Genomic DNA, 26,533 nt, shown 5'->3' on the forward strand with positions numbered 1-26,533 from the left:
ATCATGCACTTTAATGAAACTGTTGCAGATTATTATACAAACTTCATGTACATTCTCCTCTAGTTTATTTGAAGTACATATTCTAGGGGTTAGCACAGAATTTTTAGGTTGTTGAATTTTTATTACGTTGTTTCCTTAAATTTTTGTGCATTTTGATGAAAATATACAAGTTATCAGTGCCATTCTATAGGTGAAATATCATATGGGTATCATAAATTAAAGTGTGAAAATAATCAAGAGTCTATCATGAGAAAACAAGAAATTGCAGTTACGAGTTAATTTAAATAAAAACTTATATTTTAACAGAAAAAAAACAGCTGAAACTCGGCAGTACTGTGGTTATCATCTTCTACATTGTCTAAATGCATCCTCTTCCTTCTATTCAAGGATCTTGCCTCCTTGTTCACTTTTCTCGCTTGTCGACTCTCTCCTTACCCAGTTCCTCCAATATGTCTCACGTGTTCCAAGCAGTCTTCACTCACTTTCACTCTGCCAGTATTACCTTCAATGTAGTTGATGACAGCATCATAAACGCCAAGTTTCATTTTTAGGTGCTCCTGCCCATCTTACATTGTAGAATGACTCACTCACATTTTGTGTTTCCCCTTTCAGACAGTTCTTCAGTCCACCTGGATTTGCCAAAACTCTATAAACTGGCTTTATAGCCAACATAACAGCCTCAGATAAACAGCGCTTGTGGGTAAACGTATCTAAAGTTCCAGTTGATTCAGCTTTTTTATATTTACGTCACTCGCCTGAACGACGGTTGAGGACCAGTATGTTATCTGTTGATATTTCATGGAAGAAGGTTGTCCACACAGCCTTTTCATCCCATCTAAATTGGTTTCGTTGCTTCTAATCGATTGACCGTAGTATTTTGATAGTTGATAGATGGCATTGTCTAACAGACGAATCCAAATAGTCTGGCCATCAGTCTGTGGTGTCTTCAACAGCTCTTGCTTCCTCCGTTATACCAAGAATGTCGCATGCACGACGTCAATAAGATTCACAATTGCTATGCCTGTCCGACAGACGTATGTAACAAGATTTTCACTAGAATCTAAATGATGCCTTATGGTTCATGATTTATTAACTTTTATCTGATTAGTGGTTTATGAATTCCCAAAAAATGATATAAGAAACAAATTAAATTAAATCTACTTACAGTCAACTAAATTTAATTACTTGTACAACAAATCAGTCAGCAAATTGCAAATAATGTATCTTCGTAAAAAAAAAATTAATTTCTTATCAAAGTAGTAGTTTATACTTCTCGTAACGAAAAGAATAACATTAATGATACATTATTTTGTACTTCCATCTCAGAAAAAAAACGTAACCTCATATCAGTTAACATACCAAGATGGCTGACATTTCACCTTACTAAAATTATTACAAACAAAAATACTGACGCAACACGTGAGTCTGTCAGCATACATTTCACGCTGTCTGTCACACACTGTTCTCATACACTTATGTCAGCTTTCTTTTGCATAATGTCTTGTGCTGTCATAAGGGAAAATACTCAACTCGAGGCCATTCAATGATACATTACCCCAACTTGTTATTGTCCCAATAGACAGGTCAAAAATTGTAAATGCCGAATGTACAGGTCGAAAATGGAGTACGCTGAACGGGTGACTCTCTGTGTGTTGGCTGATACCTTATAAGACGAGAATAGGTTAAAGACTGATTCAGTGGTTACTGTTGCGTCAGAATGATTCGGCGCGGTTCTGTTAATCAGGCTTACTATTTACTACTCTGACAAACGGCTGCAACCGCTCTACACAAAATACCGTGCCCCAGTGCGTCCAGTTCACTGCATCTGCCGCGTAAGTTTTTAGGATGAGGTCTATGCCTGCTAGTTTTTCATTGACTGGAGTCTGCCGGTTTGAAAACCTGTACCATGTGCTGCAGATTTCTAGAAGCATGAAATGCTCCGCAGCTTTTTCCCACACGATGTTTCATAGGTACCGACTAATTTTTACTCGACGGTATTCTTAAGAAGGTTGCGTCAGAAACCATCGTATAGTTCGTTTGCAGTCTTATCTCTATGACTGTGGGCGCTTACTCTCTTATAGTTCTTGCACATGCATCACTGTTCATGAGTGCTGTGGCGGAAACTGGTTGGACTGATTGTTTTGTGTGGTTCTGGATGGATTCTGCATCAGCAGAGTGGCGCACTTTGACACAAAGTGAATTTGGCCGAAGCGTGTCCTTCTGGTTTCAGTGTGGATGCGGGGTATGGAATCTTAAACATGTCACCACGTCGTAGTTGCCAGGAGATCGCTTCTACTATAGCTCGTACCACTACGTTAGACAGTTTTAAAATTTGGACTGTATACCAATTACATGGCAGATTTATGGTACAACTGGTCACGTGGAAACGCGTTCTGAAAATAAGCCGCGACAGGAGGCTCGGTGTCCTGGGTAATTGTTTTAAGCAGCACGTTTCAGAACCCTACTCCATAATCCTCATTTTTTTCCCTCTGCATCCCCTGAAGTCTTGGAAATTTGTGGTAAGTCCCTATGGGACCGAACTGCTGAGGTCATCGGTCCCTAGGCTTACACGCTACTTAATTTAACTTAAACTAAATTACTCTAAGGACAACACACACACATCGATGCGCGAGGGAGGACTCGAACCTCCGACGGAGGGAGCTGCGTGAACCGTGGCACGGCGCCTGAGACCACGTGGCTACCTCGCGGGAAAACTCGTAACTACTTGAGGCTACTGCTAAGAATATTTTTAAAGAAACGAGAACTTGGGGCTTTGTCTATTATGTGGTTCTTCTCACAACAGTGTAACGGTGGCTTACGGAGTATTTATGTAGAGTAAATGTAGATGTAGATCTATATTCTTCTTTCGAAATTACAATAGTTTATATAATATGTAATTCTTTGTTGCAGCCAGTGCTGTGCGAAGCGTCGTACGTGCTTCTGGAGTACGCCAGGACGTCCATGTTCATGTGGATGTTCGTGGAGGGGCTCTACCTCCACAACGCCGTTACAGGTCCGTCTCAATCAGATTACATGTGCTGTGTGTAAATCATTGTTCCTTCTTCACAACAATTACATACGATGCTTTGATTAATAAAACTCTTTATATTTTCTAGGGTTATCAGCCGAGTAGTCGCATCGTGTTGTCGCAACGTTTCCACGTGCTTCCTACTTATCATCTTCAGGCGAAGTGGAAATAAGAGTACATGTTGATCTTGTCATCTGGAACAGCAGTTCCCAGCTAAGAACTCGGGTTGGGATGTAACTTTAACAAAAACACTTCATGGATACTTTGATGTGGCAAACGTGTTGGGGGAGGAAGGGGGGGGGGGTGGCAACGTATCGAATAGACAGGCATGACCAGGACTCAATGACCCGACGCCGTCCCGCCGCCTCGTAGGATCCTCGGCAGATGCGTTTTCGGTCTAGGACCTGCACTTGAACACGACACTTAGTGTAAAGATGACAAGTGTCTAAACAATGCGGCCACACGACGCTACGACTCGGCCGATAAATCGAGATTTTATAAGCGAAGTTAGCCGAGAAAATCTCTGTTCCCGTATACTGAAACTGTGTTGCAGTCATTGATGCTACGAACCCTTCATGAATGGAACAGGGGTAGGGGAAAGGGGTGAATCCTCCACCAGTCACTGTATTATGGCTTTGAAGTGTAGACATAGATGTGCATTTAGATGCATCTGTTATCAGAACAGATACGCTCCGTTTTGTGTGATCATTCAAAGTAACCGGCAAGTAACTTATGTTTTCCTTTCCGGACGATAAACAATAACTGGGATCTGCTTTCGAATTTCTTCTCAGGTCACATGCTCTCTGACTGCCAATCATTTCGAGAATTCTCGACTAGTATCACTGCTATGTATAACAGTGTTGAAGACCGTTCATAGACGTCACCTCATTGGAGTCATTAGTGTCTATACTGTTCCTGATAAGTGATTTGTAAGACTATTACTTGGGAGAGTGTTGCTGTTAAATCACGGTCCGGTAATGGTTGACTTTCTGCAGTTCACATGGGCTGATTAAAATTATTGCGATCATTATAACCCCGAGAATAAAATGGCTAACTTCCTTTTCATTCTCACTCAAACAGTGCATGTGGTTCAACCCTAATGATCTCTTAACTAACGGGGGTTCTAATTAAAATACTGCTTCAGAATGGGTGTGATATTATCGTTAACTGCTGGTTTCGTGTCAATAAAACCAGAAAGCTTTTCTTCTCTTGACGATCTTTGACAAGGTGAGGAACAAATATGTAAATTCCGCTATTGTGTGGCTGCTCCTTGAGCTCTACTTAAAACAACTGTCACGGTAACTATTTTGTTCTGCTATCTGTTGTGACCCGACAAGACTACCCGTGGTGCTCCGTATTTCAGCGAAGTGGTCCGACGCGAGCGCTTAAGAGCCACTATTATCACTGTCTTTCGTATGCATCAATACGTACGTAAATTTGTCATGAACACTTGTCTGAGCGGTTCAAAATTATCTTTGTATACGTTGAAGTTTTCAACGTTCCCATATAAGGAAGTTACTGTCAAAGTTAATGCTAACTGATGACAAACTGTCTGTGAGAGAAGTTCAGAAGATGGAGAGGACAACCAAGTAAGTCAGAACGACGCGGACTGAAATGTGGTTGCGTCTTAGAAAGATGAATCTTCGAATTCACCGATTACGAAAGACTGTAAGAGAGTAAAGATGGGCAGACTAACATTAACACCAAAAAGACCCAAAAACAATGAAGTTATTTCCCATAAGTCACATGCTTTAGCACTGGCTTCAGAAGCAAAGATCCGGTGTAAACCTTTTTATTTTAATGAAAAATTCATGGATGACTTAGTTATGTACAGAAATATCTACGAGATGAACAATCGTGAAAAGCAGCACAGATCTTGCGACGCACGAGGCAGAGACCGTGTGGAGAGGAATGCCTTTCTGTGTCTACTTCTGTACGCAGGAACTTACACAGCTTCCCATCTCTATTACAAAGACGCGTAGGGAATAGATGGGCGTGATGTAGTTGCTATTCCATGTAGAAGATTCGTGTTTTTATTTTTTAATTATTTTTTTTAATTTTTTTTTAATTTATTTATTGTTCCGTGGGACCAAATTAAGGAGAAGTCTCCATGGTCATGGAACGAGTCAGTACATGAAATTATAACATGATAGTAGAAATTGATAAAATGAAATATAAGAAACATATTCAGGCGACAATTCGTATGTTCAAATAAAGAAAATCAACAATGTAACACTGGAATTTGCTTAATTTTTCAGCTCTTCCAGGAGCTCCTCGACAGAATAGAAGGAGTGAGCCATGAGGAAACTCTTCAGTTTGGACTTAAAAGTGTTTGGGCTATTGCTAAGATTTTTGAGTTCTTATGGTAGCTTATTGAAAATAGATGCAGCAGAATACTGCACTCCTTTCTGCACAAAAGTCAACGAAGTGCATTCCACATTCAGATTTGATATCTGCCTATTATTAACTGAGTGAAAGCTGCTAACTCTTGGGAATAAGCTAATATTGCTAACAACAAACGACATTAAAGAAAATATATACTGTGAGGGTAATGTCAGAATTACCAGACTATTGAATAGGGGTCGACAAGAGGTTCTCGAACTTACACCACACATAGCTCGAACAGCCCGTTTTTGAGCCAAAAATATCCTTTTTAAATCAGAAGAATTACCCCAAAAAATAATACCATATGACATAAGCGTATGAAAATATGCGAAGTAGACTGCTTTTGGTGTTGAACTGTCACTTATTTCGGATACTGTTCTAATGGTAAATAAAACAGCATTTAGTTTCTGAACAAGATCCTGAACATGGGATTTCCACAACAACTTACTATCTATCCGAACGCCTAGGAACTTGAACTGTTCTGTCTCGCTTATAATATGCCTATTCTGTCTGATCAAAATATCGGTTCTTGTTGAATTGTGAGTTAGAAATTGTAAAAACTGAGTCTTACTGTGATTTAGCATCAAATTATTTTCCATAAGCCACGAACTTATTTCATGAACTACATTATTTGATACTGTTTCAATATTACACACAAGATCCTTCACTACCAAGCTGGTGTCATCAGCAAACAGAAATAATTTTGAATCACCTGTAATACTAGAAGGCATATCATTTATATAAATAAGAAACAGCTGTGGCCCCAGCACCGACCCTTGGGGAACGCCCCAAATAACAGTGCCTCATTGGGACTGAACATCACTACCACTCTCAATATTGCGGAGAATTACATTCTGCTTTCTGTTCTTAAAGTTAAGAGGCGAACCAATTGTAAGCTACTCCCCTTACTCCATAATGGTCCAACTTCTGCAGTAATATTTTGTGGTCAACACAGTCAAAAGCCTTCGTTTAATCAAAGAATACTCCTAGCGTTCGCAACTTTTTATTTAATCAGTCCAAAACCTTACAGAGAAAAGAGAATATAGCATTTTAAGTTGTTAAACCATTTCTAAAACCAAAATGTACACTTGACAGCAGATTATGTGAATTTAAATGCTCCAATAACCTTGTATATACATCCCTCTCGATAACTTTAGCAAACACCGATGGCATAGAAATAGGTCTATAATTTTCAACATTATCCCTGTCTCCCTTTTTATAAAGTGGCTTCACTAACGAGTACTTTAATCGGTCAGGAAACCGACCACTCCTAAAGGAAAAGTTACAGATATGGCTAAGTACTGGGCTAACATACATAGAACAATACTTCAAAATTCTGCTAGATACCCCGTCCTATCCATGAGAGTTCTTGGTCTTTAGTGATTTGATTATTAACTCAATCTCCCTCTTGTCAGTATCATGGAGGAGCATTACAGGTAACAGTCTCGGAACACTTTTTTCTACGAGCGCTATATGATTCCCTGTTGGGATTAGGTTTCTATTTAGTTCACATGCTATATTCAGAAAGTGATTATTAAATACTGTACACATATGTGACTTATCAGTAATACGGACATTCGCACTACATACTGATTCTATATCCTCGACCTGTTTCTGCAGACCAGCTACTTCCTTTACGACTGAACATATGGTTTTAATTTTATCCTGAGACTTAGCTATTCTGATTACCACATATTTTTTGCCTTCCTAATAACTTTTATTTCGCTGAGTGAAAAGACTGGCAAACCCTTGAATGTTAAATATTAGTGGTTGAAATTATATTTATTATTATGATCTCATTTGTAATTCATTTGAAATAAAGCTTATTACTATATTACTATATTACTTGTTTTGACAGCTATAAGAGAGCTCAAATTGCCTAATAGCTGTTCATTCACTTAATACGACTGCAAGATAAATATTAGGAGTAGTATACTCCTGGAAAATATGTGACAACTGACGAGCACTAATTCCATTTCCAAAACTATGTACTTTGCGACAGCATCAGCTGAAAAAGTGAAAGAAAGGCCACATAAAAATTTTTAGTTTGGCATACTCTAGAAAATTTTATCTTATGAACTCTTATTAAATAGGCCTATATGTACGGACACTGGCAAATGGGCCTTTCAGCAGACGAAACAAGCCTTCACAAATAGAGCAACGTCTGGTTATTCCTTTAAAAGGTACCGGAAAAGAGCGTACTTAGTGACAACTGGTAAATCAGAGTGAATCTTGCAAGAATTATATTAGAAAAAATGTTTTAGTCGGAACATTATGAAAAAACTAACCAAATTTCCCCTTACAATTCTTGCCCAGTGAACAAACAATTGTGGCTAAAAACCTCAATCTCATGTCAATGGTAAGCTCAAGATAATTGAATGAGTCCCGCCAAGTCATGTACCTGCCACCAAAAGTGAGTTGGCAGTTGGGGGTTTGAGGCGGGATGAGAACAGAATTGCTCGGTTTCTCTAGAGGTGACCATCAATACAGTTTAAGTTGTGGCAGCACCTGCGAACAGAAGTAAAGATGGCGCACAGGATGATTTCTTGTCTCGCTTGCCTGCGTATGAGTGTAAACAGAAGACAGCACAGGTTCCGAAACTGAACGCTCCTTACCGCAGCCAGTACCGGCTTTGAGCTGCTGCAGTTACTGCCGTTGCTGACGAGGAATCTTCTCTCTATCAGGGACGAATCAGTCATCTGGAGGAGATATTATAGACAACCTGTTTATGTAATAAGCCAGACGCGGTCAAAAACTTTTGCTATGTCAACGAATACATCACCAGCCCTCACTTCTTTACTCTTCGCTGTAAAAATGTAATCAACGCCGTATAGGGGATAGTGAGTTATGAGTGATGCGAGCGGGATCTCTGTTGTTCTCAGAGGAGGGTATTGTGGTTGGTAAGGTATTTTTGGAGCGATTGTAGTACGTACAACAGTGCCAGAAATTAACCGAGTGGTATATATCTCTAAATACTCAAAATTTTGACGTCATTAAACGATCATCTTCATATCATGAATTAATTTTGTCTTTTTTTAAATCAATTACAATGGTATCATTGTAATTTGTTTCGTACCTGGATAATATTATTACATGATGGGAGAAGACAGCAAATCAACTTTTATGATGTGTATGGTAACGGGGCTGTGATCTAGTTCATGGATTTACTTTTAACGAGTGGAACTACGACCACTCTTTCCGTTCGTACCTAAATGCGAATTTTCAGGAACAGACTGATAGGCTTTGCACATCATTTACGTCACCTTTTGCGATAGTTTCGTTTCTTGTGTTGTCTGCGTCAATTTTATCCATTCTTTCTTTCTATAAACGCGTATTAAATTTACATGCTACAAAGGAAATTCATTATTTTGACCTCCAGATGACCAAGAGTAATTCTGCACTTTGATTATTACTATACATCACTGTCCTTTTCTTTTGACCTATAGTTCACACCCCAGCTGTTGTTTTTGACATAGTTATGAATATCAAAAGTCTGTAAACAGTCCAGATAAGTACGTTAACTAGAACACAATGAGATTCTCAGCACAATCACTCAAGTTCCTAACAACAATAATCAGAAACACGGAAAAGAGAATCGTGCATATGGTATACAGTGTGACAAATAGTTTGGCTTTACGAAAGGTAAACGCACCAGAGAGGCAGTTCCGACGTTGCGTTTCTTAGTGGATGCAAGACTAAGGCTTATAAAAAGTGTTCCACAACCTGAAATGTTGCAAGATGAAATTCTTAGGGAAAGAGCTGTACGATACAGGAGAATATGGCTGAAGCACAATATGCACAATGCTTGGATTAAAAAGAGTGTAAGATGGATGCAATCTTTTGTCCCTCGTGTTCAATCTGCAGATCAGTGAAGCAATGACGGAAGCAAAAGGGAGGTTCAGGAGAGGGATTAAGAGACAGGGTCAAAAGATATCAGTTATAAGATTCGCAGATGACATTGCTGTTCTCACTGAATGTGAGTGAGAGCTGCAGGCTCTATAGAATGAAATGAATCATCAGAGTTGCGCACCACGAAGTTGACGAAGTGAAGAAAGTCTGCTACCTAGGAAGCAGAATAACACTGGACAGCAAGGAGGACATGAAAGGAAATCTAGCAATGGCATAGACACCATTTTGGCCGAAAGAAGCTTGTTGCTATCAAACATCGGAGTTAATCTGATGGAGAAATTTCTGAGAATGTATGTTTTGTGCAAAGCATTGTGTGGAAGGGAACCGGGGAATTTCGGAAAACCGAGAAAGATGAAAATCTAAGCGACTCTGATGTGTGCTTAGAGAAGAATGGGAATTGAGTATACTGGGGAATAAATGAGGAGGTTCTTCACACAGTCGGTGAGTAAAACAACATGTGGAACATACAGAACAGAATAAGGTAGAGGACGTCAGGACGTAGGAGAATACGTACATCAGAAAAAAAACTGCATGGTGAGGTAAACGATAGAAGCTGTTGGGCAAGACACAGATTGCAATGTATCCAAGAAAAATTCGTAACCTAAAATCATTTTCCACTCTCTTGCCACAATTAGCTAAAACAGAGGATAATCATTGTGCCAGCGAACTTTCTATCCTTTTTTTCCGGTTTCAGAACACAGTCGAGCACAGAGGAAAACAATCGTCAACAGGACGTGAAATACATACATTTTTTCCTATGGTTACGACTCACACCATAACTGTAACTGTCTGCACTCTTTTCATCCAAAACTCCATTTGGAAATAATGACTGCATTATGTCTTTAGGATGCTAAGACACTTTTATAGACCACGAAAATTCAGTGCACATTTATTAAAATGAATAAAACTCTTCATAATGATCGTAATTATTTATATCACGCCACTGTTTGACGAGTTAACAGTAATGTTAGACAAACCATCAATATTCGTGTGTACATTAATCTACAATGTTCACGGGGAGGGGGGGGGGGTGGAAGGGGTTGACCACGTCTAACTCGTCCGTAATCTCTAGCTAAAAAAACTTCTGTTAGTGTTTTTCATTTATTCAGCTTAGCAGGGGCCTCTATTCTTTCATACTCAACTAATCAGAAGCCATGAAAAACCGAAGATTCTGTATGAAGTGATGCGATGGGTCTGTCGCTATCACCTAAAAATCTTTAGGTTTCATGGCACTGGAAATCTTTTCTTCATGGTGTGACCATTTCCTGAGACATAATAGGCCATTAGAGAAGGACCCTGCTCTTATCGTACTGGATGATCATTCAAGTTTCCACTTCACACATTGTATATATATCTGCTATAGAGTAGTTTCTCCGCAAGAATTCTGGACGAGAACTGACCCAATACCAAGTAAGTAGATTCTTTGGAGAAGCGTATCTGGGGGCGGCTACACATATAACAGCCATTACTGAAGTTAAAAGAATGTGGTACTTGACCTGTTAACCCCAATGTTTTTGAAGAAGCAGATTCTGCTGCCTCTTTGTCTACTGACAGACTTCTTATTCCTGAAGGTAGACCTATATTTAACAATTCAGAAACCCTGAAAATTGAACGAGTTACACTTATTCCTGGAGATAGGCCTATATTTTCCAATTCAGGAGCCCTGTAAATTGAACCAATTAGATATATATCTACCTAGTTGTCTTCTTTGTGGTTACTCCCGAAGATATCAACCCGCCACACAAATCCATTCATGTTCGTTCGCAGATGATGAAAAGTGTCTGAGCTGCTTTCCTAACATGCAGTGCTTATAAGCAACGGCAGCCAGAAGAATTTGAAAGCAGTAAGACAAAAGGAAAATGGAACGACGAAGAATGTGCGGAGCACGTCGTATAGACCGCGGAGGAAACTTGCTGTTTTAGATAAGCAAAGGCAGACCAACAGCAAGACGAGGCAAGCTTCTGTTCGGATGGAAACAAACAGCGATGGTGAAAATGAAGGAGGTGACGCTGAACGCGTGATTGGTAACGACATATGCTCGACAAGCGCTAAAGGATAAATATGTGGTTCATCTCGTGGGTGGTCTCATGAAGGGTGTGCTAGAGCTGGCGACGATTGTGATGATTTCAATAGTGATTTTTGTGTTAACGAACTTATGAAGTAAATCATGCAACAATCACTGCATTTCCCAAACTGTTGTATGGAAATGTTAAAGTTAAATTCAAAAAGTTATTTTAAATATTTTTGTAACAACTTTTCCATTTCATTCAGTAATTACTTTAGGCTTATATATCTTATACTTGTATCAAAGTTAATTACTACATTGAATTATGGTTTCCTTGAAGTGGAGAAGCAGTTATTTAATATTATTTGCATTTTTTTCACTAAACGGCCACATTATCCAGGGTCCTGTGGCAATGTGGTCACTGTGCAGACATTCAGATTATTCTTATTAACAAAATGTGTTTAAGTTTATAAAACTGATAAATAATTATTTTAATGTATATACAACAATAGTAAACTGGAACCTTACTGTGATTTCTTATGACTTGAGTAATTTCATTGTGGAAAATTGAGAAAATTTCTCTCTAAGCAATTACTGGGAGAGTAAGAATCAAAACCTTTTATTATTATGAACTTCCCTTTCGACATTTCATAATGGAACTTGCGCTACAAATGCAGGGTGTATCAAAATGAATCATCCAATTTAAAAAATCGTAACTATTATGTTATTTGAGATATGTGCGTGTATAATGTTCTGCTGGAAAGAGAAAACTCTCGAGTTTTACATGGCACCACCGCACTTGCATCTGGAAATGCGGGAGTTTTTAAATCAAAGGGTTACTGAACGATGGATCGGTCGGTAACGCTGGACCAAATTATTCAGCCCTACATTACTGGCCTCCAGTGTCACCGGACCTGACTGTATGTGATTATTTCTTGTGGGGATTTATAAAAGACTCTGCTTATGCGCCTCCATTGCCAACAACTTGGAATGAACTGAGAAATTGCATAAGAGCAGCTGTGAAAGCTGTAACTCAAGACATGGTCGTTGCAGTGTGGGACAATTTTAATACCGCATTGACATATGCCGTGCATCTTAGGGGGGGCATATTGAACACCTAGGAAATGGTACGAAAAAAAAGTTTTGAATTTCCCGTTCATCAAAAAACAAAATTCACTGAATGCTCTTATTAGTTGTGGAATTATAGATGTGCAAACTCGGATGATTGTCTTTGATACACCCTTATATAAAATATGGCGTTTCAGTCTTCGATCGCTATTCTTTATTTTCAATTACCGGTTTCGGGCCAGCTGCCCATCTTCAGATCTGTTAAACAAAGTGAAAAATATAATTAATAAGAGAGATACAATTAGTGATAGAAATATCTTAGTTTACAACAAGAAATTTTGGAACGTATTAACTGTCAACATACCATCTATTGTAGTTACAGAGTAACTTGTCCGTACAGAACACTCGGTTCGCTGTCATAAGTAAAGTAAATTTTAATCTGTTAAAACCTTATATCGCAGTTTTTAAGAGTACCCTGATTGGTAACAGTAAAAAGTGCCATATACCTATAACAATTGTGCATCTGTTATTATTTCACCGTATATATTAATGGCGAATATTCTTTTTAATAAAACAATTTTTAAGGTAATAACATATGAATAATCTTTTTTGAGTGGACCATGAAACGAAAAATTTACACTAAGTTAAAATTTCTTTATAAAGAAACATAAAATATGATTAAAATGTAGATATTCTTTCGAAAATGTGCGTTTCCTTTATAAAGAAATTTTAACTTAGCTAAATTTTTCATTTCATGGTCCACTCAAAAAAGATTATTCATATGTTTTATTAAAAAGAATATACGCCATTAATATATACGGTGAAATAATAACAGATGCACAATTGTTATAGGTAGATAGCACTTTTTACTGTTACCAATCAGGGTACTCTTAAAAACTGCGATATAAGGTTTTAGCAGACTAAAATATACTTTACTTATGACAGCGAACAGAGTGTTCTGTACGGAAAAGTTACTCTGTAACTACAATAGATGGTATGTTGACAGTTAATACGTTCCAAAATTTCTTTTTGTAAACTAAGATATTTCTATCACTAATTGTATCTCTCTTATTAATTATATTTTTAACTTTGTCTAACAGATTTGAAGATGGGCAGCTAGCCCGAAACCGGTAACTGAAAATAAAGAATAGCGATCGAAGACTGAAACGCCACATTTTATTTAATGAACGATCGCGGAATTCCCATTGAGACAATCATATCTTGTTTTGATACACCCTTATATCCTTTACGTAAAATTAAAATATTGTGTTAGGAGTTGAGGTCACAGATATATTTTACTGCCACGAAAAATTATCTCTGATATGCATATTAAGTATATTTCTTTCTGCCTCGATAGAAATTGAAAATTCTTTTAATTCTGAAATATTACTTCGTCGGGCTCAAGATAAATTTAATGCTATCTTCGGCTAGTGTGGTTTTATGTACAGATAAATTTTTAACAATGAAAGGTGCTGTATTAACCGAAACTCGGACTCTGTAAATAACTTTACAATGCAGGCTGTCAGAATGTACAGTGCTAGAAATGGAAGAAAACTAATTTTAAGCTACTCGTGTAAATGAAAATACCGTATGAGTTTCCACCCACACAAAGCATTGGCCACTTTCACGCAAACGTTAAGGAGAGGACAAGGTTTCCGTTTCGAAGCAAGAATAAGTGTTAAAAATTCAGCAATGATAATTATTATTTAACGGTAATTCAGATTACATGAAAAGGCAGCAAGGACCTATACATCGAATGGAATACAGGAGCCACGAGCTCAAGCGCTAAGCAACAAGATGTAAAAGACAAGTGATAAGAGAGAGATAACATGACGTCTTCTCCTTATTAGTGATTTCATAGAGTCTTTATAAGTCACCGAGTAATGTAAAGTTTCTGTACACTACATGTGATAAAATATTCTTTGATAAGTACATATCACTTAATTACTTCTACCAATATTTGAGGCATCACAATACTTCAAATGGTGAAGTAGTAGACAATACGTCTGAACGATGTGTCAGCTGTAGCGCTTTATTCCTTAAGGTGATCACCTTGCCCCGGTCTCCCCTAACATAACAACTACCGAGGATTTATACCATATTTTAGAAAAGATGTAAACCAGACTCAAACTGTCAGGTTTCGACAGGCTACAATGACTTTAGACTGCGAATATCACTTAACTGTACAGATTCAAGAGCAACTGAACTAGAGAGGCTGTAGTAGTGATATGCAATCGAACCTTTTATTGTGAGGATTACCCATCTCGAAACTGAATGATGCATGATAGGATTGCACGCGACGTGGTAAGGGAAATGTATAACTGAGACAAATGCGGCATCGTTCTAGTGAAGATACGGGCCGCAAATGGGGAAATCATCTGACATAAGTGACTTTGACATAGGGTGGATTGTTATGGCCTCCTGCAAGAGAACAAACACTTCTGAAACGGCGAAGGCCGTCGGCAGTTCGCCTGCTGCTGTCGTAAGTACCGGGTGGTTGTAATTAAAGTGCGACTACTCAGAGATGACCAGTCTGTAATCGTCTTACAGCATCAAAACTTGGTAGATATTCTAGAGCGTTAATGCGGAACCGATTTACGCTGGAACAAAATTAGTTACAATTTTTGTCATCAGATGCAGATCTGGCTCTGTGAATGTAAGAAGGAGGCATAAAAATGTTTCCACGTGTAATGGATTAGGGACGGGACATGGGAAGGAAAGGTCAAACAAGTGAGAAAGGCATAATGTAGATGTTATTATTAAACGCAGCTTACAGCGTTTGTTGGACAAGATGCTGTATCCGTATAGGGACCTGACCAACAGCTGCTCGCTGCAGTTCCCGTACAATAGGAGCAACACGTTCCCGTACAGTGGCCTTCGGATCTAGCAGAGACCGACCGTGTCCACGGTAAACGCGTTATTTTGGATATCGCTAAGATGGATTCAGATCAGGTGATCTCGCAGTTCATGCATTTGGAAAATTTCTGGATGTGCCACTTTCGTAGAAGGTTGGATTAAACAGATATTTCACAGGGCAAAAGACATGACATGTTGCCGTATTCTGCATGGACACATTGGCTTCCACACAGGTGCTCTTTTCCAAAGCAGGTATCACATGTTGTATGAGGAGGTCTCGATAACGCGAAGACGTCACGGTACGTCTAGCAGGCCTTCTTGGTGTATTCTCTTCAAAGAAGGCTGGACCGAGAATAAAGGTGCTCGCGAGTCCACACCAGTCACATACGGCGAGTGCAATGCCTCTTCGTTTAGAACACGGGGATTAATAATAAACCAAATTCGGCAATTCTGTGTATTCACTGCACCCTGTACTGTAAAATGGGCTTGGCCACTTCAATGAATATTGCCAGTGCACATGTCGTCAACTTCGGTCTATGCCAGAAACCGATGAGAAAACTCAGAACTTTGCTGTGGATCATGATGTTTCCGTTGCTGCACCATTTGTATGCTACGTATATTGAGGTAATTGTTTGTCTGTGGCTTTATTGTTGACTCACCTTATTGCTTGTCAAACGAAAGCATGGATGTCATACCGACATACAAACAATTTACAGTGCCAGATTTGCACACTGCAGAAAAAATTGGAACTAATGATTTCCTAGCGTAAATCAGTTCTGCGTTAACTGATTAACATCTCTGACAAGTTTCCCTGTCATACAATAATTACAGTCACAGTAGACGTCTGTGAGCAACTGCACTTTAATTATAACCTGACATCTACGAAAACTGGTTCCAGGACTTTGAAACCACTAGTATACGACATTACATACGAGTATCGTGAAGATCGGAGGCTCTTTGTATGTATACAGAAGAATAAACCTGTGGCACATATGGCAGCAGAGTACAGTTCTGGTGGAGGCACAAGTCTTTAGGAGCACACATTGTTCAGCTTGGGGCTACACAACTGGTGACCACTACGGATTCTGTGTTGACCAAACGACAGCATCAAGTAGGGTTGCGGTGAAGATAGGTTCCTTAAGATCGGACCGAAAATCAATGTTGTCTCCAGATCGGCTGAATCGCGTTTCGAGGTACATAAACTCGATGAGTGTGGTTTTAGGAGGTTAATTTCCTCTATCAGAAGGCCACAATTGTGTTGCAGTGATTTGACGAGCATGATAATGAACTTTCGTTGATGTCTTGTTCACCCAGATATGTTGTTCTCCAGATTTGAATGTGTCACAAACACACCTGTGACATGCATTCGGAAACCTACCACGGCTTGTCGACTCAATGCTGTAGTGCGTTCCAAGGAAGGACCAATCCGTTATAAAGCAGGCGGTCATAATGTTACGACTAAGGTCAATTCTGTAGCAGTGGCTAACGATCCGGTTAGAGGCGTGTCTTTAGATCATATACTGGCATTTGTTGCGGAAGTCGAACTTAGGATGCGCAAGAAAAGCACAATCAGCCCATATCCCGTTGAAATTTTTTTTTTTTTTCATCAGTCTACTGACTGGTTTGATGCGGCCCGTCACGAATTCCTTTCCTGTGCTAACCTCTACATCTCAGATTAGCACTTGCAACCAACGTCCTCAATTATTTGCTTGACGTATTCCAATCTCTGCCTTCCTCTACAGTTTTTGCCCTCTACAGCTCCCTCTAGTACCATGGAAGTCATTCCCTCATGTCTTAGCAAATGTCCTATCATCCTGTCCCTTCTCATTATCAGTGTTTTCCACATATTCCTTTCCTCTCCGATTCTGCGTAGAACCTCCTCATTCCTTACCTTATCAGTCCACCTAATTTTCAACATTCGTCTATAGCACCACATCTCAAATGCTTCGATTCTCTTCTGTTCCGGTTTTCCCACAATCCATGTTTCACTACCATATAATGCTGTACTCCAGACGTACATCCTCAGAAATTTCTTCCTCAAATTAAGGCCGGTATTTGATATTAGTAGACTTCTCTAAGCCCGAAATGCCTTTTTCGCCATAGCGAGTCTGCTTTTGATCTCCTCCTTGCTCCGTCCGTCATTGCTAATTTTACTGCCTAGGTAGCAGAATTCCTTAACTTCATTGACTTCGTGACCATCATTCCTGATGTTATGTTTCTCGCTGTTCTCATTTCTGCTACTTCTCATTACCTTCGTCTTTCTCCGATTTACTCTCAAACCATACTGTGTATTCATTAGACTGTTCATTCCGTTCAACAGATCATTTAATTCTTCTTCACTTTCACTCAGGGTAGCAATGTCATCAGCGAATCGTATCATTGATATCCTTTCACCTTGTATTTTAATTCCACTCCTGAACCTTTCTTTTATTTCCATCATTGCTTCCTCGATGTACAGATTGAAGAGTAGGGGCGAAAGGCTACAGCCTTGTCTTACACCCTTCTTAATACGAGCACTTCGTTCTTGATCGTCCACTCTTATTATTCCCTCTTGGTTGTTGTACATATTGTATATGACCCGTCTCTCCCTATAGCTTACCCCTACTTTTTTCAGAATCTCGAACAGCTTGCACCATTTTATATTGTCGAACGCTTTTTCCAGGTCGACAAATCCTATGAAAGTGTCTTGATCTTTCTTTAACCTTGCTTCCATTATTAGCCGTAACGTCAGAATTGCCTCTCTCCTCCCTTTACTTTTCCTAAAGCCAAACTGATCGTCACCTAGCGCATTCTCAATTTTCTTTTCCATTCTTCTGTATATTATTCTTGTAAGCAGCTTCGATGCATGAGCTGTTAAGCTGATTGTGCGATAACTCTCGCACTTGTCAGCTCTTGCCGTCTTCGGAATTGTGTGGATGATGTTTTTCCGAAAGTCAGATGGTATGTCGCCAGACTAATATATTCTACACACCAACGTGAATAGTCGTTTTCTTGCGACTTCCCCCAATGATTTTAGAAATTCTGATGGAATGTTATCTATCCCTTCTGCCTTATTTGATCGTAAGTCCTCCAAAGCTCTTTTAAATTCCGATTCTAATACTGGATCCCCTATCTCTTCTAAATCGACTCCTGTTTCTTCTTCTATCACATCAGACAAATCTTCACCCTCATAGAGGCTTTCAAAGTATTCTTTCCACATATCTGCTCTCTCCTCTGCATTTAACAGTGGAATTCCCGTTGCACTCTTAATGTTACCACCGTAGCTTTTAATGTTACCAAAGGTTGTTTTGACTTTCCTGTATGCTGAGTCTGTCCTTCCGACGATCATATCTTTTTCGATGTCTTCACATTTTTCCTGCAGCCATTTCGTCTTAGCTTCCCTGCACTTCCTATTTATTTCATTCCTCAGCGACTTGTATTTCTGTATTCCTGATTTTCCCGGAACATGTTTGTACTTCCTCCTTTCATTAATCAACTAAAGTATTTCTTCTGTCACCCATGGTTTCTTCGCAGCTACCTTCTTTGTATCTATGTTTTCCTTCCCAACTTCTGTGATGGCCCTTTTTAGAGATGTCCATTCCTCTTCAACTGTACTGCCTACTGCGCTTTTCCTTATTTCTGTATCTATAGCGTTAGAGAACTTCAAACGTATCTCGTCATTCCTTAGTACTTCCGTGTCCCACTTCTTTGCGTATTGATTCATCCTGACTAATGTCTTCAACTTCAGCCTACTCTTCATCACTACTATATTGTGATCTGAGTCTATATTTGCTCCTTGGTACGCCTTACAATCCAGTATCTGATTTCGGAATCTCTGTCTGACCATGATGTAATGTAATTGAAATCTTCCCGTATCTCCCGGCCTTTTCCAAGTATACCTCCTCTTGTGATTCTTGAACAGGGTATTCGCTATTACTAGCTGAAACTTGTTACAGAACTCAATTAGTCTTTCTCCTCTTTCATTCCTCGTCCCAAGCCCATATTCTCCTGTAACCTTTTCTGCTACTCCTTCCCCTACAACTGCATTCCAGTCGCCCGTGACTATTAGATTTTCGTCCCCCTTTACATACTGCATTACCCTTTCAATATCTTCATACACTTTCTCTATCTGTTCAGCTTGCGACGTCGGCATGTATACCTGAACTATCGTTGTCGGTTTTGGTCTGCTGTCGATTCTGATTAGAACAACCTGGTCACTGAACTGTTCACAGTAACACACCCTCTGCCCGACCTTCCTATTGATAACGAATCCTACACCTGTTATACCATTTTCTGCTGCTGTTGATATTACCCGATACTCATCTGACCAGAAACCCTTGTCTTCCTTCCACTTCACTTCACTGACCCCTACTATATCTAGATTGAGCCTTTGCATTTCCCTTTTCAGAATTTCTAGTTTCCCTACTATTGTGGGCTGGCAGGAGAGCCAACTCCGGATTACTAAAGGAAACGGAAAGGCACGCGTTTTAGCTCACGCAGGCTGGCCTGTGGTCTGGAACAGGACAAGGAATTTAGACTAGAAAAAAAGGATGTAGCTGGTGGAATACTTAACTTTAATCCATTAATGTTGAACGTAGCTCTTGTCTGTACATTATTTACAATATCAATAGTAAATGCACATGGCGCCTTGCTAGGTCGTAGCAAATGACGTAGCTGAAGGCTATGCTAACTAACGTCTCGGCAAATGAGTGCGTATTTTGTCAGTGAACCATCGCTAGCAAAGTCGGCTGTACAACTGGGGCGAATGCTAGGAAGTCTCTCTAGACCTGCCGTGTGGCGGCGCTCGGTCTGCAATCACTGATAGTGGCGACACGCGGATCCGACGTATACTACCGGACCGTGGCCGAATTAAAGACTACCACCTAGCAAGTGTGGTGTCTGGCGGTGACACCACACCTACCACGTTCAAGCTTCTGACATTCCACGCCCCGACTCGTAGAACGTTATCCTTTCGTTGATTATTCAATCTTTTTCTCATGGTAACCTCCCCCTTGGCAGTCCCCTCCTGGAGATCCGAATGGGGCACTATTCCGGAATCTTTTGCCAATGGAGAGATCATCATGACATTTCTTCAATTACAGGCCACATGTCCTGTGGATACACGTTACGTGTCTTTAATGCAGTGGTTTCCATTGCCTTCTGCATCCTCATGTCGTTGATCATTGCTGATTCTTCCGCCTTTAGGGGCAATTTCCCACCCCTAGGACAAGAGAGTGCCCTGAACCTCTATCCGCTCCTCCGCCCTCTTTGACAAGGCCGTTGGCAGAATGAGGGTGACTTCTTATGCCGGAAGTCTTCGGCCGCCACTGCTGATTATTTTATCAAAATTTAGGCAGTGGCGGGGATCGAACCCGGGACCGAAAACGCTACCCCTAGACCACGAGTCGGACGAAATAGGACAAATTTTGTAAACCTTGGACCACGTGTCGTGAGTGAACAGCGGGCGTTGATGGGTCGTGAAGCTGGATGGTTCTCTAACCACCCTAGTGTCACATTCAGTCCATGCTATGACAGTTCGCCACTTACACCATGGAGAAAAAGCGTGATGGGGTCGGGAGGAGATATGGCGTGTACGAGTGTACCCATCCATACTGACGGACTGGATTGTGTGTGTTGCAGTTACCATGTTCCAAGAGGGCTCGTACCTCCTCGTGTACTCGCTGCTGGGCTGGGGCGTCCCTGTCTTGATGACTGCTGCTTGGGCTGCGACCACAGCCATCAAGTACGGTGGCTCCAACAGGTGGGTGACTGAGCACTGCATGGCTGTAGTTGTTTTCCCTAACTCGTCTTAGTGTGCCACATTATCAGTCTTAACTGTTGAAGACGCTGTAATATCTGATTAGCCGGAAAAATCACTTTTATCATTGCATAGATGATTTGTTTGACGTGGGTATTGTTCTATTTATCTGACATTGATGATTTATTTCACTGGTTTTCGAAATATGTGATACTGTTCAACAACATGTAGGTAAGATCTAATGCCGGAATCATTTGCTAGATATGGTTCTTATGGAGATTGTGTGACCTTGCCTTCCACCGACATTTGAAGTGACCCAACCAGCTATAGAGTAACACCCATCTTTATGGGGAACCATAACCGGGATTCTTCTCGTAGAAAAGTCATTGCCACATTACGGGTTTGCATTATTCCTAAACAAAAAACAATCCAGGGCACAGTACGTCCAGAACATAATGTGTAAGTTTTAATACAAGCAAATGTGTTTAAGCAATAAATGTGGATTTCGTTATGTTTCATTTCCAATAACTGTACTGCGTCACGCCTAATTCTACAAGCAGAGGCGGATCACGTAGACATCTGAATTGAAACCGTCGTAGAACGGAAATGGTACGTTTTGGGACATGGGTTCCTTTTCAAAATATTATGCACGCATTTTCCTCTACAAGTTGTAGAGGTTTGTAACGGGAATTTCCGAGCACCCCGTATTTCCATCTGCTGTTGATTATATTTGCTCCACTGCTGCCAATTTTAAACTGAGGACACTTCCACTAGTATGTGATCGTCTGTAGGTTGTGTCTTAGTCACATTTACCCTGTCAGCTGAAGATGGATACGATTTCAAGTTGTTGACTGTATCACTGATCTCTGAAAAAGTACGTGAGCTGAGCGACATATATTCCCAGTACAGAGTGCACATGTTTATTGATCTTTTCTGCCATGAAGGGAAATGGGTTGGTTGTTCTCGGCCATGGTTATTGTCTTACCTTCAATTCCCGGTTCGCGTCACCCATTCTCTTCAGCAGAGAAAATTCTTTCATGTTTTTTATTCGCCAATGCATCAGAGCCGTATTGTTCGGAACATTATGTCATAATGAATGTTATGCTACAGTGGTGTAGCTGTTTGAAGTTAACTTGTTGCTTGATTCACTATAGGACGTGTTATTGTCTTTACGTCTTTCTTGTAAGCAAGTATGGGAAGATGAAAGGTTGAAGGAGTATATAGAGGGTCTGTACATGGAGATAAACTTCAAGACAGTTTATATAAAGGGAAGTGGAAGTAGATGAAGAAGAGATGGTAGATATGATACTGCGAAAAGGATTTGACAGAGCTCTGAAGGATCTAAGTCAAAACAAGGTCTCGGGAGAAGATAATATTCCATCGGAACTACTGATAGTTTTGGGTGGGGCAGCCATGACAAAAGTCTACCGTCTCGTGTGCAAGATATACGAGACTGGCGAAATAGCTTCATACTTCAAGAAGAGTGTAATATTCCAATTCCAAGGAAAGCGCTGGCGACAGGTGTGAAAATTACCGAACTATCAGTTTAATAAGTCATAGTTTGCAAAACATTAACACGAATTCTATAGAGAAGAATGGAAAACTGTTAGGAGGCGACATCGGGGAAAATCAGTTTGGATTCCGGAGAATGGTAGGAACACGTGACGAAATACTGACCCTACGACTTATCTTAGAAGATAGGTTGAGGAAAGGCAAACCTACGTTAATAGCTTTTGACAATGTTGACTGGAATACTCTTTTTCAAATTCTGAAGGTGGCAGGAGTGAAATACAAGAAGCAAAAGGCTGTTTACGGTTTGTACAGAAACGAAGAAACGATACGGTAATAAAATAGAGGAGAGGGGCATGAAAGGGAACAGTGGCTGAGAAGGGGGTTAAAAAGGGTTGTGGCCTATTCGCGATGTTATTAAATTTGTACAGTGATTGAGAAGTAAAAGAAACCAAAGAAAAATTTGGAGTAGGAATTAAAGTTCAGGGAAAAGAAATAAATGTTTCAGGTTTGCCGATGACACTCTAATTATGTCAGAGACATCAAAGGACTGTGAAAAGCAGTTGAACGGAATGGAAATGATCATGAAAGGAGGATATAAGAGGAACTTCAACACGTATAACGAAACGTAGTCGAATTAAATCTGGTGATTCAGAGGGCATTAGCTTGGGAAACGAGAAACTTACAGTAATAGATCAATTTTGCTCTGTGGGCAGCAAAATAGGTGATGATGACCAAATCAGAGAGGATATAAAATGTAGACTCGCAGTGGCCAGAAAAGCACTTGCGGAAAAGAGAAATTTGTTAACATCGAAAATAGATGTAATAGTTAGGAAGTCTTTTCTGGAAGTATTTTTCTGGATTGTAGCCACGTAAGGAAGTGAAACATGGACGATAAACGGTTTTGACAAGAAGAGAATAGAAGCTTTCAATATGCGGTGCTACAGAAGAATGCTGAAAATTAGATGTGAAGATCACATAACTAATGAGGAGGTACTGAACAGAATTGGGGAGAAGAGGAATTTTTGGCACAACTTGACTAGAAGAAGAATGTGGTTGGTAGGACACGTTGTGAGGCATCAAGGGATCACCAGTATGGTACTGGAGGGAAGCGTGGAGGGTAAAAATCGTAGAGGGAGATCAAGAGAGGAATATAGTCACCAGATTCAGAAGAATATACGTTGTAGTAATTATTCGGAGATGAAGAGGCTCGCACAGAATGAAGCATGGAGAGCTGCATCAAACCAGTCTTCAGACTAAAGGCAATAACAACATTCCTTCTGGTACAGTCACGGCGTGTTCCGTCCGTGGATACATTATTTTATTGGTGGGAAATACGTACAGAGGACGGAGACTGGAACGTCTGTTATATGTGCCACCCAAGGCATCATTTGCATCCTACCTATTCACTGCATTGTTGCTTGTGTGGCTGTAGCATAGGCACTTGGAACATTGTATCACGGTAGCTATAAACTATTCCGCAGAACAGCCCATTTCAACAATATATATAAATGCTGGTAATGTTGGTGCGTCGAAGGCTAACAAACAAGTTTTATGTTTCCAAAACATTCAAATTCGAGTTTGCTAAACTCCATTCGAAAAGCTCCGTGTCTTTATAATGAAATATCCTGTAAGAATTACTTTCAATATGTCCTCGTCCCCTAATGAAATTTCATCATCCGTGACTATGCACTGTTTGTTCACAATATGTGTGGGAATATACACAAATATTTTCTTTAAATACTGTTTCCTGGTCTAACTGATTTGCTGCCTCTCTTTTCGTGGGTTGTGTGTTGACATGGTTATTGCCAATAGCATATACATTCACATTATCAGTCTTTATAAAATGTACTTTAAGATTAATTTTTCATCCTCGACCTGTGGGTGGCTTTTACCACTATCTCTGTCGAGACTCCTGAAGTATACCACATCCGGGCCAACATCTATCCTCTAATATCTGTTTTGAGACGTTTGTAGTTCTGTTGAAGTTGGCTGTGACATCCCCTGCGTGATGTCTTTGTTGTTCCCATCTTAGCTGTCACTTGTGGGTTGTGGAGGCTTTACTGTCTTTGTTTATTCTATAGTCTTTGCTGGAATTTTCACTTGTCTTAACCTATCATGTTCAGTTCACCTCACATTTCTGGATTATTAAATGAAGTGTTCATATATATATTGCTTTTGGTTTGTGTTTGTGGATTGGTTGTAACAGTCACATTCTTTACTTTAGATACTGAGAATTAATATGAATAATTAAATAGGAATGTTCCAGTGAAACCTGGAGATAATCATAAGAAAGTAAGTTAAACTCATCAAAGTACGTTATTATTATGTAAAAGAAAACAGAGAATGCAAATAAAAAAAAGAATGAAGATGCATCGAAAGGATGCAGGGAACACTTTCCTTGGGTATATTCTGAATATTTGAATGTTGCGAAATTGGTAAGACATTACGTAACAGTAGGAAAATTTTAGAGTGATGTGCCCTGAATACGACAGTCGTGCGGGGAAACAGTGAATCGGTAAAACAAGAAATAAAAAAATGAGTATAAAAATATCGATAAACCAATTGAGAGAAGCCATTAGTATTATGTTGCGTATCCCCGATTAACGCATATGATGGTACGCAGGTCTTGTATCTGCGTGTACCAGCACGGCAACTACCACATCAGTCGCTTCACCAAATCATAAAGACTCTTAAGCAATTTTTATCGCTAATGTAAATACAATGAAGTTAAGGAAGTCATTGTATAGCGATATGCACTTGCACAGTGGCGGTAATATCGCTTAAGCAAGGTAAAGAGGGCAGTGCGTTGGCGGAAGCTGTCGTTTGTTGTCACGTGATTATGGCCGCACGGCGAAAAGTATCCTTAACAGACTTCTAGCGCGAAATGATAGTTGGAGATAGACGCATAAGACACTCAATTTTGAAACTCGATAGAGGATTCAATACTCCGAGATCCGCAGTGTCAAGAATATCAAATTCCACGCAGTACCTCACACCACAGACGACGCAGTGTCCGACGCCCTTCACCTAACGACCGAGAGCAACGGCGTTTGCGTAGAGTTGCCATTGCTAAAAGACATGCAACAGGGCTTGAAATAACAGCAGAAATTAAGGTGGAACGTACGACGATTGTACCCGTTAGAACAGTAAGGCGGAATTTAGCACTAATGGGCTATGGCAACAGAAGCCTGATGCGTATTCGGCCGCGCATAGTGATCGCTTGGTTTGAGGCGCCATGTCACGGATTGCGCAGCCGCTCCCACCGGAGGTTCGAGTTCTCGCTCGTAAGTGGGTGTGAGCCTTGTTCTTAGCATCAGTTAGTTTAAGTAGTGTGTAAGTCTAGGGGCCAATGACATCAGCAATTTGGTCCCTTAGGAAATCCCACACATTTGCACATTTGCTCACGCGTGTTCCTTTGCGAAGAACACGACATCGTCTGCAGTGCCTCTTCTGGACCCTAGACGATTGGAGAACCATGGGCCGGTTAGCTGAGTCCCGATATCAGTTGATAAGAGAAGCCATCGAACTCCGTTGCCAGAAAGGCACTGCGCAAGGTGGTGGTGTCTCCACAACGATGTGGAGTGTGTTTACTTGGAATGGATCGTGTCTTCTGGTCCAACCGAACCGATCATTGACGGGAAACGAATATATTTGGTTATCTGGAGACTATTTGCAGCAATTGAAGGACATTATGTCCCCAAACAACCAATGGAATTTTTATGAATGACATGGTGCAATTTCACCGGACCACAGTCAATCGCAATTCGTGTGAGGAACATTCTGGACAATTCGGGCGAATGATGTGAGCAACCAGATCACCCGACATGAATTCCATCGATAATTTATGGGAGATAATAGAGAGGTTAGATCGTGCCCAAATTCTTGCACCGGAAAGACTTTCGTAACTATGTGTGGGTACAGAGGCATCTTGGCTCAGTATTTCTGCAGAAGATTTCCAGCACTTCTTGAGTCCATTCCACGTCCAACTGCTGCACTAAACCGGGCAAAGGGAGGTCTGAGGCCGTATTAGGAG

The 26,533-nt window shown here is 40.2% G+C and overlaps 1 protein-coding gene across 1 annotated transcript in view; it reads left to right on the forward strand.

The window, feature by feature from the left end:
* LOC126235634 (PDF receptor-like) overlaps positions 1-26,533 on the forward strand; it is a gene marked incomplete at its 3' end in the record, with an annotated part of 118,534 nt that overhangs the window by 28,818 nt on the left and 63,183 nt on the right. Inside the window, exons 5-6 of the mRNA XM_049944346.1 lie at positions 2,911-3,013; positions 20,871-20,991. Of these exons, the coding sequence (XP_049800303.1) occupies positions 2,911-3,013; positions 20,871-20,991 (224 nt within the window). The remainder of the gene's footprint in view (positions 1-2,910; positions 3,014-20,870; positions 20,992-26,533) is intronic.

Source organism: Schistocerca nitens, chromosome 2 (assembly GCF_023898315.1).
Source record: "Schistocerca nitens isolate TAMUIC-IGC-003100 chromosome 2, iqSchNite1.1, whole genome shotgun sequence".
Classification (NCBI taxonomy): Eukaryota; Metazoa; Arthropoda; class Insecta; order Orthoptera; family Acrididae; genus Schistocerca; species Schistocerca nitens.